The sequence below is a fragment of the Stegostoma tigrinum genome, chromosome 1 (assembly GCF_030684315.1).
Source record: "Stegostoma tigrinum isolate sSteTig4 chromosome 1, sSteTig4.hap1, whole genome shotgun sequence".
Taxonomy (NCBI): domain Eukaryota; kingdom Metazoa; phylum Chordata; class Chondrichthyes; order Orectolobiformes; family Stegostomatidae; genus Stegostoma; species Stegostoma tigrinum.
Genome location: NC_081354.1, coordinates 78,203,621 through 78,222,565, shown reverse-complemented (window position 1 = coordinate 78,222,565; position 18,945 = coordinate 78,203,621). Strand labels below are relative to the sequence as shown.

Below are 18,945 nucleotides of genomic sequence, written 5' to 3'. Positions count from 1 at the left end.
TACACAAATCCAAGTTCAGAGCCTGTGGTTTCCTCTGATCGTAAAATTCAGGAGACTGCTAACAAACCAAATCATAGTTTTTCCACAAATGAAAGAAAAAGTGTAGTAAAAAATCTGTGCTGTTTGCTCTGCATTCAGGTTAGGTACAGCCAAAACATATATGTTACAAGATTATGGGACCTATGACTTCAGGATGTGATTCTAGGCAACAGTTTCATGGTTAATTATTGCTAACTCACTGTAGAGACCAAAAACAGACTAGAGAGTGAGCAATGATGAAAGATAACACGACTAACAAAAATTGATCTCAGAGCTGAGGGTGAACAGGCAACCTCGTAAAAAATTTCAATCAGGCCTCAACCGATAAATCATTCCGCTTTGCTGTTATTCTATGACAAAGTGAAAACTTGAGTTTAAATCTGTTACCTGGTAGGTTATCGAATACAGCTGTCTCATGTAGTGTCTAAGACATCTCTCCTCACATGACTGATATCCTCTCTGTTATTGATGTCATGTATTCAGTTATATCATCATGATTAACATAAATCTCATTAGGTATGAACTAGGCCAGTTAAAATAAACTTTGTTATGGAGTTTAGACTAACAACTCAATACCTGATTACAGGGAAATAATATGTAATTGTGAGGACCATTACTGGTGCAAGGATATTTAAAACCCAATGAAAAATGCAGGAATTAAACCCACTCTACATTGTAAACCAGCCAACCAGCCAAATGAGCTAACTGACCTCAGCCACGTCAGTGTACCAGCAGTAATTGTGGGCCACTAGTGGGTTTATTTTAAACTTCATATCAGGACAATCCTAAGAATCTGCGGTAAATACTGGAAGCTTAGCTATAAAATTATTGTTGATCTGTCCCTGTCCCATTTGTAGATGACTGTCTTGAATCATTCTGAGAAGAGAGCTGGTAGGGGGCACTTTGCTGAGGATTGCAACCCTAACAAAGTGTTACTGAATAAGTCTTCATCAGAAATATACATAGGGAAAGGAAAAATGGATTTGCTATCGTCCATTTTGTATGTCTCGGTGTCAAGTTTCATGCCCTGGGTCCAAACCAGATCATTCAAAACCAGGAAGGGGTGGCCAGAAAGTGTTGAAATGCCAGCCCCATGGGCTCCGCTCACTACAACTTATATTGTGGGTATGATCAAAGCTGTTCTCAGATTTTTGGCAGATGCACAAGTTACAATTTATTTTAGGTTCATTCATTGCCCATGGGCATCACTGGGTGGACCAACATTTATTGCCCATCCCTAGTTGCCCTTGAGAAGGTGATGGTGAGCTACCTTCTTGGATCAGTGCAGTCTACATGCTGTTTGTTGACCCACAATGCCATTAGGGTGGGAATTCCAGGAATTTATCCAGCAGCAGTGAAGGAATGGTTATATATTTCAAGTCAAGATGTTGAGTGGCTTAGAGGGGTACATGCAGGTGTTCCCCGTATATTTGATGCCCTTATCTTTCGAGATGAAAGTGGTCGTGGGTTTGGAAGGTGCTGTCTGAAGATCTTTGGTGAATTTCTGCAGTGCATCTTACAGATAGTACTCACTCCTGCTACTGAATGTCAGTGCTGAAGGGAGTGGATATTTATTGATGTGGTGCCAATCAAGTGGGCTGATTTTACCTGGAAGATGTCAAGCTTCTCGAGCATTGTTGCAGCTGCATCCATCCGAGCAAGCAGATAGTATTCCATCACACTCTTGACTTGGGCCTTGTCGATGCTGGACAGGCTTTGGGGAGTCGGGACATGAGTTATTCACTGTAGTATTCCAACCTATGATCTGCTCTTAGAACATAGAACAGTACAGGACAGGAACAAGCCCTTCAGCCCACCATGTCTGTGCCGACCACAATGGCATTCCAAACTAATCCCATCTGGCTGTGCATGATCCATATCCCTCAATCCCTGCCTGTTCATGTGTGTATCTAAATGCCTTTTAAACATTGCTGGCACATGTGCTTCTACTACTTCCCCTGGCCGCATACTCCAGGCACCTACCACCTTCTGTGTTTAAAAAAAAACTGCCTTGCATATCTCTTTTAAAGTTTATCCCTCTCATCTTAAACCTATAGCTCCTACTACTTGACATTTCCACCCTTGAAAATAGAATCTAACTCTTCATCTTATCCATGTCTTTAATAATTGTATAGACTTCTTTTAGATCACTCTTAGCGTCCAACATCCAACCTCTGTTATAGCTAATGCACTGCAATCCAGGGAACATCCTTGTGAACCTATTTTGCTTGCTTTTTAAACCCTTCACATGCATTCTCTCGTGTGGCAATCAGAACCACACGCAGTGCTCTAAATGCGGCCTAACCAAAGTTTTATGCAGCTGCAATATGGTTTGCCAACTTTTATACTCATTGCCCCAACTGATGAAGGAAAGCATGCATATTCCTCCTCTACCACCATCTGTGTTTTCACTTTCAGGGAGCTATTGACTTGTACCCCAAGATCTCTCTGTATATCAGCACTCCTGAAGGTCCTATCATTTACTGTATACTTTCCTTTTGCACCTCCCAAAATGCATTAGTTCACACCTGTCTGGGGTAAACTCCATCTGCTATTTCTCCGCCCACCTTTCCAACTGATCTATACTGTAACCCTTGACAATCTTCCTCACTATCCATAATTCCACCAATTTTTGTGTTGTCTACAAACCAGTTGATCAGACCACCTATATTTTTCCCAAATCATTTATATCTGTTACAAATATTAGCGTTCCGAACATAACCGACGACTGACCAGCCGTCAGAAAAACACACCTCCATAATTTCCCTCTGTTCCATGACAAAGCCAATTTTATATGCAACTTACCCACTGACCATGAATCCCATGTCATTTAATCTTCTGGCCCAGCCAAATATTTCAGTACAGTCCATGTAGACTACATCTACTGCCTTATCATTATCAATTACCTCCATCACTTCCTCAAAAAACTCAATCACATCTGTGAGAATAGACCTTCCATGTTGACTATCCCTAATAAGTCCATTCTTTTCCAAATGCGAGTATATCCTGTCCTTAAGAATGTTCTCCAATAAGTTCCCTACTAGTGATGTAAGGCTTACAGACTTATAATTTTTTGGATTAGCTTGTGGCCATAATATTTATAAGGCAAGTCCAGTTGAATTTCTAGTCAATAATAATCCTCAGGAAGTTGATAGTGGGGGAATCAGTGATGGTAATGCTATTTGAATCTAAAGGGATGGTGATTGTGTGTCATCTGTGTGGCATGAATTTTACTTGCTACTTGTCAGCCCAAGCCTGTACGTTGTCCAGGTCTTTTTGCATTTGAACAAGGACTGCTTCAATATCTAAGGAGTTGCAAATTGTGCTAAACATTGAGCCATCATCGGCAAACATCCCAACTTCTGACCTTACAATTGAGGGGAGGTCATTAATGAAGCAGCTGAAGATGATTGGGCCTTGGACACTACCCTGAGGACCTCCTGCAGAGGTGTCCTGAAGCTGAGATGACTGACTTCCAATAACAACAGCCATCTTCCTATTTGCCAGTTTTAACTCCAACCAGTGGAATGTTTTGCCTCGATACCCATTGATTTCAGTTTTGCTCGGGATCATTGATGCCACATTCAGTTGAATATAGTCAAGGACTGTAACTCTCACCTTACCTCTGGACTTCAGCTCTTTTGTCCATGTTTGAACCAAGTCTGTAATGAGGTCAGGAGCTGAGTGGCCCTGGTGGAACCCAAACTGGGCATCTCTGAGCAGGTAATTGCTGAGAAGGTGCTGCTTGATAGCACTGTTGTTGATAGCTTTCATCACTTTACTGATGATAAAGAGTAGATCAATGGAGTAGTAATTGGCCAGGTTGGATTTGTCTTGCTTTTTATGTAAAGGACACACCTGGGAAATTTTCCAAATTGTTGGGTAGATACCAATGTTGTAGGAGTACTTGATCAGCTTTGCTAGGGGTACAACATGTTCTCGAACACAAGCCTTCAGTACTATTGCTAGAATGTTGTCAGGGCCCATAGGTTTTGCAGTTACCAGTGGATGTAGTGTACCTGGACTTTCAGAAAGCCTTTGTTAAAGTCCAACATAGGAGATTGGTGAACAAAATTAGGGCACATGGTACTGGGGGAAAAATACCGAGTTGGATTGAAAATTGGCTGGCTGACAGGAAGCAAAGAGTAGTGATAAACAGGTCCCTTTCAGAATGGCAGGCGGTGACCAGTGGGGTACCACAAGGTTCGGTGCTGGGACCACAGCTATTTACAATATATATTAATGATATAGATGAAGGCATTAAAAGTAATATTAGCAAATTTGCTGATGACACAAAGTTGGGTGACAGCGTGAAATGTGAGGAAGACGTTATGAGAATACAGGGTGACTTGGACAGGCTAGGTGAGTGGACGGATGCATGGCTGGTGCAGTTTAATGTGGATAAATGTGCGGTTATACACTTTGGTGGCAAGAACAGGAAGGCAGATTACTATTTAAATGGAGTCAAGTTAGGTAAAGGGGAAGCACAACGAGATCTAGGTGTTCTTGTATATCAGTCAATGAAAGCAAGCATGCAGGTACAGCAGGCAGTGAAGAAAGCTAATAGCATGCTGGCCTTCATCACAAGAGGAATTGAGTATAGGAGCAAACAGGTCCTTCTGCAGCTGTGAGACCGCACCTGGAGTATTGTGTGCAGTTTTGGTCTCCAAATTTGAGGAAGGACATTTTTGCTATTGAGGGAGTGCAGCGTAGGTTCACGAGGTCAATTCCCAGAATGGCAGGTCTATCATATGTTGAAAGATTGGAGCGACTGGGTTTGTATACGCTTGAATTTAGGAGGATGAGAGGGGATCTGATTGAGGTGTATAAGATTATTAAGGGATTGGACACTCTAGAGGCAGGAAGTATGTTTCCGCTGATGGGTGAGTCCAGAACCAGAGGACACAGTTTAAAAATAAGGGGTAGGCCATTTAGAACAGAGTTGAGGAAAAACTTCTTCACCCAGAGAGTGGTAGATATATGGAATGCTCTGCCCCAGAAGGCAGTGGAGGCCAACTCTCTGGATAGTTTCAAGAAAGAGATAGATAGAGCTCTTAAAGATAGTGGAATCAAGGGTTATGGGGATAAGGCAGGAACAGTATACTGATTGTGGATGATCAGCCATGATCATAATGAGTGGTGGTGCTGGCTCGAAGGGCCGAGTGGCCTACACCAGCACCTATTGTCTGTTGTCTATTGTCTATTGTCTATTACTGGTGCCTCCAACTGCTTTTTAATATCACACAGAGTGAATTGAATTGGCTGAAGACTGGTATCAGTGATGCTCGAGACCACTGGAGCAGGCCAAGATGGATCATTCCACACCATTGTTGTGAATGTTTTAGCCCTATCTTGGACTCTTTCACTGCCCTAAGCCACTCACCCAGCTAAAGCACTCTGTCGAATCTTTGAAATCCTAGACTGTGCCTCCATGACAGTGAAATCACCCCATTTCTTCAAATTGAGACAATGTCAAAGTCCTCTTCAAGAGATGGAGCAAAAACCCAAGGCCGTGGTCTCTGGGTGTCTTGGAAACTGTAGCTAGATATTTAGTGCTGACAGGGTTAAGTTATTCCATTATCTGCCGCTGGATATAGTTAATACTTAACTTTCAAACAGCATCAAAATAATCTAAAAGAGCAGGTACAGGTGACATTTATTATCTGATCATATAGCATTACAATTGTTCTCAGAAGGACGGGCTGTTTGTAATGAAGGTAGTTGAGTGCTCAGTGGACTGAGTGCAGGATACTAAAACCCCTCTTGTGCATTACGCAGCAGGTCTTCACAGATGCATTTGTAATATTTTAGCTCTTTTGCATTTTCACTCAATCGCTATAACACCCAGAGGTAGCTGTGTGTATAACCTCTAATAAATAATAACCTTCCATGTCCATTTCACCGAGAATTTCACAATTTCAGATTGAATCTGCCAGAAGAGAGAAACCACATTGATGCAGAGATGAATTTTTGAAGGTGTTCTCCTGACTGTCCCCATTAACAACGGCAAAGAAAAAAGCCACACATTTCCCAGCCCCTTCCACTAGCTGAGTCGAGAAACTCAACAAAGTGTTTTTATATTTGAAATAGCAGCAGGAATACCAATGCTGGTCATGTGCTTCCTCTAAGCGAGAGAGAGACTGTCTACTTCAGGGACTGACTCCAAGCTGACTGGTTATAGCCAGTGTACTGGGCACATAAAGGGTGACTTGGTCAGAGATAGTAAGAACTGTCAATACTGGAGTCTGAGATAACACAGTGTGCAGCTGGAGGAACACCGCAGGCCAGGCAGCATCAGGAGAGCAGGAATGCTGACATTTCGAACTTGGTACAGAAATAGTAGGAACTGCCGATGCTGGAGAATCTGAGATAACAAGGTGTAGAGTTGGATGAACACAGGCAGGCCACGCAGCATCAGAGGAACAGGAAAGTTGACGTTTCAGGCCGAGACCCTTCTTCAGAAATGGGGAGGGGAAGGGGATTCTGAAATAAATAGGGAGAGAGGGGGAGGCGGATAGAAGATGGATAAAGGAGAAGATAGGGTGAGAGGAGACAGGCAGGTCAAAGAGGTGGGGTTAGAGCCAGTGAGGGTGAATGTAGGTGGGGAGCTAGGGAGGAGATAGGTCAGTCCAGGGAGGATGGACAGGTCAAGGAGGCGGAATGAGGTTAGTGGATAGGAGATGTGGGTGGGGCTTGAGATGGGAGGAATGGTTAGGGAGGCGGGAACTAACTGGGCTGGTTTTGGGATATGGCCAGGGGAGGGGAGATTTTGAAGTTTGTGAAGTCCATATTGATATCCTTGGGTTGCAGCATTCTCAAGCGAAATATGAGATGCTGTTCCTGCATCTTTCAGGTGGCATCATTGTGGCAATATATGAGGCCCAAGATGGACGTATCATCGGAGGAGTGGGGGGTATAGTTGAAATGGTTCGCAATTGGGAGCTGTAGTTGTTTGTTGCAAACTGAGCAAAACGTCAACTTTCCTGCTCCTCTGATGCTGCTTGGCCCGCTGTGTTCATCCAGCTTCATGCCGTGTTGCCTCTGTTTCAAACTTGGTAACAGGTTACCGGCATCTCTGCAGTTATTTCAATATTTTTCTAATTAGCCTGTTCAGGGATATTCTTGTACATCTCTGGAGCCGGTGGGACTGAAACGTGGGCCTCCTGGCTCAGGGTCTCTATCCCTGCACAGCAGTAACCCTGCCATAACATTTTGATTATTTAGAATGGAGGAGCGCTAATTTATTCAACTGAGATCCTTTACTTCGATGTTGATGATTTCTGCAATCTACTTGCAGCGTTGTCTTTACAGAACAAATACAAGCAGTGACACTGTCACCTCTAGCTTAGAGTAGAAAACATTGTCCAGACAGGCCATTCAATATAGTTCTTAGTGAGTGCTGTATTGTTGGAGATATGAAGCAAAATGCTCCTTTTCAACTTGTTCAGATGACCAGTAAAAACCTTGAGGCATTATTTGAAGAAGAGCAGGTCTGCATAAGTGAACATTAACAGGTTACAATAAACATGATAATAAACATAAGAAGTCCTTAGTTTCCTGGATGTTTGTTGAGGGTCCATTTTCTCAGATGCTTTCTATGACTGAGGTTGGAGTATTTTTACTTTTAGATTTTAGGCAGTGTCAGTCAACCAGCTTTCCATCTGCTCTGTAAATTATCACCATGCTTGTGGATAATCTTCTGGAGGGGATGTACAGTAATGCAGTTAAGAAAATAGAGAAGAGAATTGGGCTCAAGAGGTGGCTCAGTGGTTAGCACTGCAGCCTCACAGCGCCAGGGCCCTGGGTTCAATTCCAGCCTCGGGCGACTGTCTGTGTGAAGTTTGCATATTCTCCCCATGTCTGTGTGGGTTTCCTCCGGGTGCTCCAGTTTCCTCCCACAGTCCAAAGAAGTGTAGGCTAGGAAAATTGGCCATGCTAAATTGCCCGTAGTGTTCAGGGGTGTGTGGGTTATAGGGGGATGGGTCTGGGTGGGATGCTTCAAGGGGCGGTGTGGACTTGTTGGGCTGAAGGGCCTTGTCCCACACTGTAGGGAATCTAATCCAATTGGTACAATGGTATAACCTTGCTAAACTCCAGTTTATACTGAGACAGAGTCAGGGTGGTTCTTTTGATGTGGTTCATGACTTACACATCATAGTGGAGTCAGTGGAGGATGGAGACATATTTCTGAGAGCAGCCTAATTTGGGAGATAGCACATGAGCATTCGATGATTGATGGAGTCAAAGGCTTTTGAGAAGTTGACAAACTCTGTGTACAGCAGTTGTTGCTGCTGGTTGCAATTTTTGGGTTTGCCACAAAATGAAGGCTCTTGAATGGCAAAAACTGTACTGCCCCTCAGGTTCCTTTAAGATCATTATCCTCTCACTTTAAAAGTATGCCCCCTAGTTTTGAAGTCCTCCACATTACTTGTGCCCTTCATGATTTTATAAACTTCTAAGGTCAACCCTCAACCCCTTACCCTGCAATGAGAAAAGTCCCAGCCCGTTCAGCCTTTCCTTATAATGCAAACCCTCCAGACTTGATAACGTCCTGGTAAATGTTTTCTGAACTTTCTCCAATGTAATATCCGTCCTATAGCAGGACAACCAGAACTGTACACAATACCCCAATAGTGGCCTCTCCAAAATCCTGCTCGACTTCAACATGAAGCTACATCTCCTATAGTCAATGGTCTGAGTAATGAAGGCAAGTATGTCAAACATCTTGTTAACCATCTTGTCTATCTGTAACCTAACTTTCAAAGACCTATGTACCCGCACCCCTATGTCTCCCTGTTTGACAAAACTACAAAAGGCCCTACCATTAACTGTATAAGTATTGTCTTTGTTTGTTTTACCAAAACACAACACTCGCATTTATCCAAATTAAACTCCAACTGTCACTCCTTAGCCCATTGACCCAATTGATCAAGATCCTTGTAATCTTTGGAAACCTTCTCCACTTTCCACTGTACCACCAATTTTGGTGTCATCCGCAAACTTATTAACTGTGCCTCCTAAATTCTCATGCAAATCATTTATGTAAGTAACTCTTGTGGAAATTTGTGTTCAGAATATTTTTGTCTCATTGCCTTAGACATGTAATCGCTGCATTTATTACTGTTACTTTATTTGCATTTCTTTTATCAAAAGACAGTAGTATGCTAATGCGCTTATGTATACATTTGTGTGTAAGTGGCTGTATGTTCACTTGCCAACATGGTGAGATCATCAATGCCTCATTGATCACTGTGATGTATCACAGAATATCATTAATAACTTTTTACAGCCATGACCCTTAGCCCCTGTCTCATCCTGTGACCTCTGCAAACTCGCAGGCTTGTATTATATGTAATTAATTCCTGATGGGATGGAGACAATCATTTGAGATTTTCTGCAGATGATTCTTGCAACAAATATCTTGCAGTTGAAATTAGATTTATGAATTACATATGTGTACAAAGGTTGTCTTTGGCCATGATGTGCCTGCGGAGCAAAGACTTGAAGTGAAAAATTATCAAAACAGCAAATTTCAGTTGCATTGGCCATAAATAGCAGACAACTGTAAAATAAGTGTAGCCTCTGCCTTACAAATAACAATCCTTCAGAATGAGAACTGCAGAATATGTATACTACAAACCACCTCACCAAAAATTAAGAGATTTTCTTTCCCCCTACATAGGAATACCATGTGTATGGAAGTGAATCCCAGTAAACATATTTGTTGTTTATTCATTCTTAATTCTTTGATTCATTATTTTTGCAAGGAATTAGTGTTATGATCCCAGACTAGAATCTACCTTGATAAATTATATTTTGATTTTCTTTAACTTGGTGATATTTCACTAAAACATATGATAGAATGCCACGATTTAGTCTTAACACTGAAATGAAGATAGACTAGAACAAGTCAATCATTTACATGCAACATTATTTGAAAAATTTTGAAACATATAGCAAAACAAAATCACATCTTCTCCAACATCATTGCCCTGTAGTAGTCAAATTCCAGAGACAGAGAGAGAGAATTCTCTTTTCTGGTACATCAAATGTTTAACTTGAATGTTTCTTTAAATTCCTCATCTTGAGAGCTTGATGACCTTTTTCTTGAATATTCACACAACCCAGCTTTAACATTCTTAACTTCAAATAACTCTTTTGGATTTCTAACTAAACACTTCTGGTCTGGAATTTTCATGCCAAGTGTTTTACACTAAGATAACCTATTTTCTAACAGTTCTGAACCATTTCCCTTCTCCAGAAGAAACTTCTTTTCTCATCTATAATTCCAGCCAAGACTTCTGCAAACTGTCCCCAAAGCTTTCCAAACCACAGACCTTTCCTAAGCAAAAATTCAAACCATGATTGTTGTAAGCCAACTGGAAGTCTTTCAATGTTTGTTCTCTCTGATCATAAAATTCTCTTCATTTAAATGAATTTACATTATCACTCCAGGAGGGCCTGACTCTCTCACTTTCTTGATAGATACTGGTTTAAACCGTGGCCCCAGTAATTCTGAAAAATTATTCAATCACTTCACACACAAGGACAAAAACTCACATGCCACTAGCTCAAAATCCAAACTCAAGAATAAATGATATTAATATATAGAAGTCACACATCTTACATCAGACTGACCCCTCAAAAAAAGTGGAATTGTCTTTAAGAGGCATTTTTATTACCCATTAAAAATTTCCTTGCCTTCTTGCTATGTAAAATTGAATGTTGTACTGATGACATTAACATGCAATGAGTTACCCATCAACTATAATTTATATAAGTCCACGGACATCACAACATTCAGTTCTTATCATATGTATTTTCAATAAAACATCCACTGTGACATTCTCTTTTTCAGGCTCAATAAATTTTTCAAATTATACATTTGCAAAATTCATTCTAAAAGGAATCAAAAGATTGGGACCCATATAAATAACAGCTTCGTTCACGTTGTTGGCAATGCATACTTCAAAATGATATGGTGCTAACATAAGATTCAATGCCACCTTCTCAACATTGAATATTTTTGTTGGCATTCAGTCAACTTCTTGGAAAAGTAACTGACAGGACATACGATGCACGTTTCGCCTTTCAGTGGATTTGCAGAAGGCGCTTGATAAGGTGGCACCTCAAAGGCTAGTTCAGAAAATGAAAGCTCATCATGTAGGAGGTAACATATTGGGATAGATAGAGAATTGACTTGATATTCCTAGTTAAGAAAGAGAAAGTAGGCACAAATGGGCCACTTTCTTATTTACAAGATAAAGCAATTGTTCTGCCACAGGATTTGGGCCTCAACCTTGTTACAATTTACATAAATGACCTGGGTGTAGGAACTGAAGGTATGGTTACTAAGTATGCTATCGACACACAGACAGATAAGAAAAGAAGTTGTGAAGATTTCATCAGGATGCTACAAAGGGAAGTAGCTAAGTTAAATTACTGGACAAAAACTCTGGCATATGAAGTATCATGTGGGAAAAATATGAAATTGTCCATTCTGATAAAAAGACTAAACATTTGATAGAAATGGAGGGAGGTTGCAGAGATCTGTGATCCAGAGGGATCTGGATGTCCTGATGCATAAATTACAAATAGTGTGTGGGTATAGCAAGTAATTGGGGAGGCCAATTGAATGTCCTAATTTATTGCAAGCATAATTGAGTTTAGAAGCATGGAGCCTATGCTTCAGTTATAGAGGTCTTCAATGAGATCATGTTGGACTGCTCTGACTTATTGGTCTTCTGATTCAAGGATGGATATAAATGTATTGGAAGCTGTGTACAGGCAGTTAACAGCCTAATACTAGGGATGGACAATTGTGTTATGAGGAAAAGTTAGATAGACAGGGCTTGTATCTTCTCAGTTTTAGAAGAGTAAGAGGCAACATATTTGAAACATAAGATTCTGAGGGCCTTGACAGGGTGAATATGGAAAGGATGTTCACTCTTGTGGAAGAATCGAGAACTAAAGATCACTGTCTCAAATTAAGGCCTTGCCCATTTCAGACAAAGGTGATGAGAAATTTCTTCTCACAGAACGTCATGCATTTTTATTACATCTTTTCTCAAATGCTGGATTATGAAAAGCAGAGATTATGAAAATTTTTAAAGCCAAATTTGACAAATTCTTGCTTATCCAATGAGTGAAAGGATGTCAGAGTGAGTGGGAATGTGGAGTAATCTGATCATCTATGGTCTTAATGAGTGGCAGAGCTGACTTGAGGGACAGTGAGGCCTACTGCAGCTCCTAATTTGTGCGTTCATATGTTGGAATTTCAACAATACTGTAAAACTTACCAATTAAAATGATGTTTGTATTGCAGGATATGAAATACTTGAAGCTAAAAATTGAATTTTCTGGCATACATTCGGTACCGGTGTTTGCCCAAATGCTCTCTAAAACATGTTGGGATGTTTTACTTTGTTATCTGTAAATACAAGTTACTACGAAAACATAGCACTTCGTTTAGAATAGTGAAGCTGTGTTTGAATGATAGAAAAGAATCCATTTTAAAATTCACATTGGAAGTCTTTCCCTGACAACTCTCATCTCTGAGAGGGAGTAACCTTGAAACTGTACTGAGATTGTTTAAAATAAAACCAATCTAGACAGAAAAATTGTAAAACATTTGGATCAACTCAATTCAATTGGAATACTTCAGCAACTACTGACTCCAACCATAACTGGTATTAGAATTTCATTCTGTTATCTCCGATTACAATATTCCATATTATGTTTTATGTACGCAGTGGCTCAGTAATCTGCTTTTCATCTCGACTATGTAGGGTGGCATTCAGCCAGACAGATGGAGTGAAAGCCTATTTTCTGTGGTGTCTACTTTCAAGCACTTGTGTGAAGTGGATTTAGGAATTTTGAAGCCAATTTTTAGCAGCAAAGTTCAATAATATAACACTTACCTGATTTGATGCTAGTTGACAATCTCCGAGCAGAAAGGGATGAATTTTCTGAACTTTTCCTATCGTGATCTCCATTTTAGAGCAGAGTAAAAGGAGCTTGATTTTCATAATTATACTATGTTTGAACCAGAAGCTCTAAGATATGATCAGGAGGTTTCCCAATCCCCAACACCAAAAATCTGCAACTCGATGTGCAAATCAATTATTCTTTGTAAACGTACCATTAATTTGAAGTGAAGCATTATTGACTTGCCCAATTTTAGGACAACGAAAGACTTCAGTTGAAGGAATTTTCCATATTTGTTGTATGGTGTAGGAGCGTAACCCCCAACCAGGGACAAAGTCACAGAAGGCAGATCAGATTCAAGCATGTGGCAGGCTTTTATTCAAGCAACAACAGACTAATGCAGGGAGAGAGCCAAAGATCTTCCCCAAATCTGGCCTCAACGTGAGAATCATTCCCTTAACATACAGCTCAGATTGGAAGAGCAATCAATGAAACACTGTGGTTTTTACTGTGAAAGAAACAGTACTTTTATACATCATACAAATGTATAAAATATATCATATATTTTGATCATGCACAGCGTGGTTACCATGCCGTCCCCTTTCTCTATGCAACCAGTCCTGTGAAACACCTGAACAATGATGGACACTCCTATGGACAGCCCTAGGTTTTATGATGCCAAACAGACAATGTAATCTCTAGGCCTTGGGATCTTTCTATGTAATTTATTAATTTGCATTCCAAAATTACTGGCTGTTCCCCTTTAGACATGTCTCTAAGGACTGCTTGAATTCTATTATTTATTGTATTCCATTTGCTATCTTTATCAAATACTATCATTCATATAAAAAAGTTAGTTGTAAAATGACTTCAACTTCCCTAATATCGACTGGAACCTCCTAAGCACAAACGGTTTGGATGGAGCAGATTTTGTTAGGTGTTTCCAGGAAGGATTTCTAACTCAATATGTAGATAAGCCAACTAGAGGGGAGGTCATTGGATTTGGTGCTTGGCTATGAACCAGGCCAGGTGTCAGATCACTCAGTGGGAGAGCATTTCATGATAGCGATCACATCTCCCTGACCTTTACTATAGTCATGGAGAGGGATAGGAGCAGACAGTATGGGAAGGTATTTAATTGGGAGAGGGGAAATTACAACCCTATTGGACAAGAACTGCCGAGTATAAATTGGGAACAGATATTCTCAGGGAAATGCGCAACAGAAATGTGGAGGTTGTTTAGGGAGCAGTTGCTACGAGTGCCGGATAGGTTTGTCCTGCTGAGGCAAGGAAGGGATGGTAAGGCGAAGGAACCTTGGAGGACAAGACATTTGGAACATCAAGTCAAGAGTGAGAAGGAAACTTACTCAAGGTTGAGAATGCAAGGATCAGGCAGGGCTCTAGAGGGTTACAAGGTAGCCAGGAAGGAACTGACGAATGGGCTTAGGAGAGCTAGAAGGGGGTATGAAAAAGCCTTGGCAGATAAGATTGAGAAAAACCCCAAGGCATTCTAAACTTATGTGAGGAATAAGAGCATGGCCCGAGTAACAGTAGGGCCAATCAAGAACAGTGGAGGGAACTTGAGCCTGGAGTTAGGAGTGGTGGTGAAGTCCTTAATGAAAACTTTGCTTCAGTATTCACCAATGAGAGACAGCATGAAACAGGCTGCTATGCTCAAACAAGTTGATGTTAGGAAGGAGGATGTGCTAGAAATTTTGTAAAACATGAGGGTAGATAAGTCCCCTGGACCAGGCGGGATATACCCAATATTACAACGGGAAGCAAGGGAAGAGCTTGCTGCGCCTTTAGCTGTGAGGTTATGCTACACCTCTATAAAACCCTGGTTATACTACATTTGGGATATGTGTTCAGTTCTGGTCACCTCATTACAGAAAGGATGTGGAAGATTTAAAGAGGGTGCAGAGGAGATTTACCAGGATGCTGCCTGGACTGGGGGCCAGTTCTTATGAGGAAAGGTTGAGGGAGCCAAGGCTTTTCTCATTGGAGCAAAGAAAGATGAGAGGTGACTTGTTGGAGGTGTACAAGACGATGAGAGGCATGGATAATCTAGAGTGGATAGCCAGAGACTTTTTCCCAGGGTGGAAATGATAATTACAAGGGGACATAGTGTTAAGGTGATTGGAGGAAGGTATGGGGGGATGTCAGAGATAGATTCTTTACACAGAGAGTAGTGGGTGCTTGGAATGCACTGCCAGCAGTGGTAATGGAGTCAGATACATTAGAAACATATAAGCAACACTAGGATAGGCACATGGATAATAGTATAATATAGGGTAAGCAGGGTAGTTTGATCTTACAGCAGGAAAATAGGTCAGCAAATAGGTGAGCCAAAGGGCCTGTACTGTGCCGTACTGTTCTATTTTCTACTTTCTAATATTAATTTCTGTTGTAAAGTTTTATAATTACTTCCACTGTTAGCACTCTTTAGCTAATGAGACAAGATATGTCAGGCATCTCTATTCTGTTTTCCCCGAATGCTTTTATTCTATAATTATGTTGAAATCAATCTCTGATTTTTTTGAAGAATCTTTAACGAGAACCCATTTCTTAATATTGTAAATAGTTTCAAAGAAACAGCTAATTTCTGAGATACAACTTTAGCTGCTGTTTTCATGGCTGCATGATGCTTAACTAACACTGCTCGCCAAATGGGATAACATCCTTTCATTGTGGAGACTGGAATTAATTATTTTTTGTAGTTTAATGATCATTCAAAGTTTCTTTTGGCACAGCTGTGTTTGTTACAAATATTTGAATTGTTCATCCTTGAATATTTCCCGAGCAAAGCTGTCACTGCATTCCTTGTAACTTGTTGTTCAGATAATGCTCCCTTTTGCCTCAGAATAACCCCTTCTCAAAGGCACTGTTGTTTCATTTAAATGCTCAAGCAGGCTTTTTAATTCTGTTTTAAACAATTTGTTAACAACAGTTGGCCTACCATCTTGTATCTAAATGCTGAAGTCATTTTGTGTCTCTCAAATTTAGGAGCAGCTCCAACATATGGTGAATGTTTACTAATTATGACCATTTTATGAAGCACTTTTCCTTGTTTGAATACTGTCATTGAAGATAGGGATTTACTCATAATTTAAGTTCCCTTTTCAGACCACCAGTATTTGCTGACATTGACACAGAGGTCTATTCGATTGTGATATATACTTTATAAATACTTTTCAACAGATGGCCATATGAGAATAACCCAGTTACCTGAATGTATATTGGTGCAAGGTGCAGAGCTGGATCAGCACAGCAGGCCAAGCAGCATCATAGGAGCAGGAAGGCTGACTTTTCGGGCCTCGACCCTTCTGAAGAAACAGCCTTCCTGCTCCTCTGATGCTGCTTGGCCTGCTGTGCTGATCCAGCTCTACACCTTGTTATCTCAGATTCTCCAGCATCTGCAGTTCCTACTATCTCTGTATATTGGTACATGTAGCTTTCATCTATCATAATATTTTCTCTGAGGCAGGTGGACATTAGCAAAGGATGAAGTCCCAGGATGTTTGACAATTCTGCCTGCCACCATTGGGATGTGCTCCACAGTTTTCTGTTGGACCATCAGGTGCACTATTCCACACCAGGGAATTGCCCATCTTACCCCTATTCCAAATAATCATTTTATACTTTAATAAGAAGTGTCCATAGTAGTTGCACTGTTGAAACCCAAAGCTGTCAAGCTTTCTGAACGTTCTTATTGAAGTGGGCAACGGATGGACCTGCATGGAAGAAAAGAAAGATTTGTACTTACAAGGCTCATTATGTGCCAAAGAGATCCCAAAGCACTTCACAGCCAATGAGCTACAGTGTATTGCTATTGCAAACAAATGTAGGAAGTGAGATCCCACAAAACGCAACATAAATTGAACTGATTGCCTGGGAAATGTTTTCTACACCAGTTTTAATATTACTTGCAAAATTAATGTACGTTTGTTTTCTTTTTCCCTTTTGGTTGTGATTAGGGTGACCCTGGATCATCGGCTGCTGGAATTAAGGTTAGATTGGTCCTTGTCATTAAGTTCTAGGTTCTATTTGTTATTAGCTCAGAACCTTGTTGAATGATCACTGGTTACTAAGATTGTTGGGTGAATGGTATCTTTCTTTGTTCTTCTTCCTCCACAGGGTGAACCAGGTCAACCTGGGCATCAGGGACAAAAGGTAATAGCAAAAGAGAAAAGCATGAGGCGGTTTTTATTTTCAATATCTGTAATATGCATTTCTAAATGGGATACTCTTTGGGCAGGAATTAACTTAACTTTCTGCGTAGCTCTTGCATCTGCTGATTACAAAGATAGGAAACTGTGAAAGAAGAATAAGGGCAGATTTTACATGACTTGTTGACATGGCCTTTCAATCAACACCCAGAGGTAGACAGTCCATTAAACAAGTAGTTCGGAATTGACCAGGTTACGACAATTAATCGATTGTGATGCTGTTACTAATACGCTTGATTGTGTTGCCTTAGTCTGCTCTAATCCTGAATGCTCCACTAAAACACTAAATCCCTTTTTTCCACATTCTGAAAATATGAAAAAGCCTTATTCTGATTATTAAAGAATTTGGACATACCCAGTTTAAAAAAAATCAAGAGCCTCCTTTTGAACTTCCCGATGATCTGCTTTTCATCTGTGTTGTACTCGCTCTGACAGCCACCTGTATAAGTCTGAATACAATGGAAGGTGTTTGAATATGTTTAAATCCTTCCCTGATATTTCTTTGGTGATTGACATACCTTTTCTTAATTCATGCTTTTAAAACAGTTATTGGTAAATTATTAGCTTATATTATCCTGTAAGGAAAATAAATGATACTGCTGTTGTTCTAAATTGTTAGTTATAAATCCATCTATCGACTTAGCCAAATAAAGCCATTCACCAACTATCACCAAGAAAACTGTCTGTTATTCAAAGATTGCAAAATGACATTCAATCCTATAGCTTTTCTTTCTTAAGACAAATCATGGAGTTGTGGGTAATTGGGAATTCAAGGGAATGAAATGCCATGTGCCAAAGACCAAACTGAAGTCAAATGCTAGGAATAACTGAATGCCAAAATGTCCATTTCTGAGTTGGCACTTCATTGTTTTTTTTTTCTGGTAGTTTACGATGAAAAGAGGTTCCTTCATGAAGGAATAATTGGGGGTCATTTGGACTTTGTGTAAGAGGAAGTAATTGATGATAAATTGGCCGAATGCTTTACAGCTCTTCTAATTTTACATTCCCAGGAATTTCAGTGGAAATTATGTGGACATTTGAAAGAGGTTGCCAGCTCACAATCACCAGATTTCAATATTGCATAAAGTCAGAATGCACTCCTAAAAATCCGTAACAAACTCTCAATATATATAAATAGATTAATTCAATATATTGGAAAGAAATTTTCAGTTTGAATGTTGTTGTTGGTTTATTTTTTAGTATTTTGCTTTCATTTTCTCTTCTTTTACAATTGTCCCGAATGATAGCCCACTCCTAAACTCAGACTAGGGTCTGCCAGAATCAATTTAACTGACAAGTAGTTGAAGTGTGAGCCAATCCTGATTTCTCTTTGGCATAGGTTATATCACCTTTCCACTTACTCCAAAACCCAAAGTGGCATCTCCTTCTGAGCTCTCAGTCACTGAGGGATGCACCAAGCTCAGTCTGCTGCCCTTTATTAACCTTGCTGCAATTCATGACTGAACCAGTAATCCATAGGTCCAGGCTAAAGCTCAGGGGACTTGGGTTCAAATCCTACCGTGACAGCTGGCGGAATTCAGATTCAACTGATAAATCCTGAATTTAAAGTTAGTCTCAGTAACTGTGGTAACCATGAAATTATCATCAGTTGTTTTTTTAAAGAAACATCTGGTTTACTGATGTACTTTAGGAAGGAAATTTTCCATCCTTGTCCCCTGAACTTCATGTGACTCCAGACCCACAGTTGACTCTTAACTGTCACCTAAAGTGGATTAACAAGCACTGAGTT

At 40.3% G+C, this 18,945-nt stretch overlaps 1 protein-coding gene across 1 annotated transcript in view; it reads left to right on the top strand.

The window, feature by feature from the left end:
* LOC125454922 (collagen alpha-1(XXV) chain) overlaps positions 1-18,945 on the top strand; it is a 196,856-nt gene that overhangs the window by 54,681 nt on the left and 123,230 nt on the right. The window contains exons 11-12 of the mRNA XM_059646613.1: positions 16,944-16,976; positions 17,104-17,139. Of these exons, the coding sequence (XP_059502596.1) occupies positions 16,944-16,976; positions 17,104-17,139 (69 nt within the window). The remainder of the gene's footprint in view (positions 1-16,943; positions 16,977-17,103; positions 17,140-18,945) is intronic.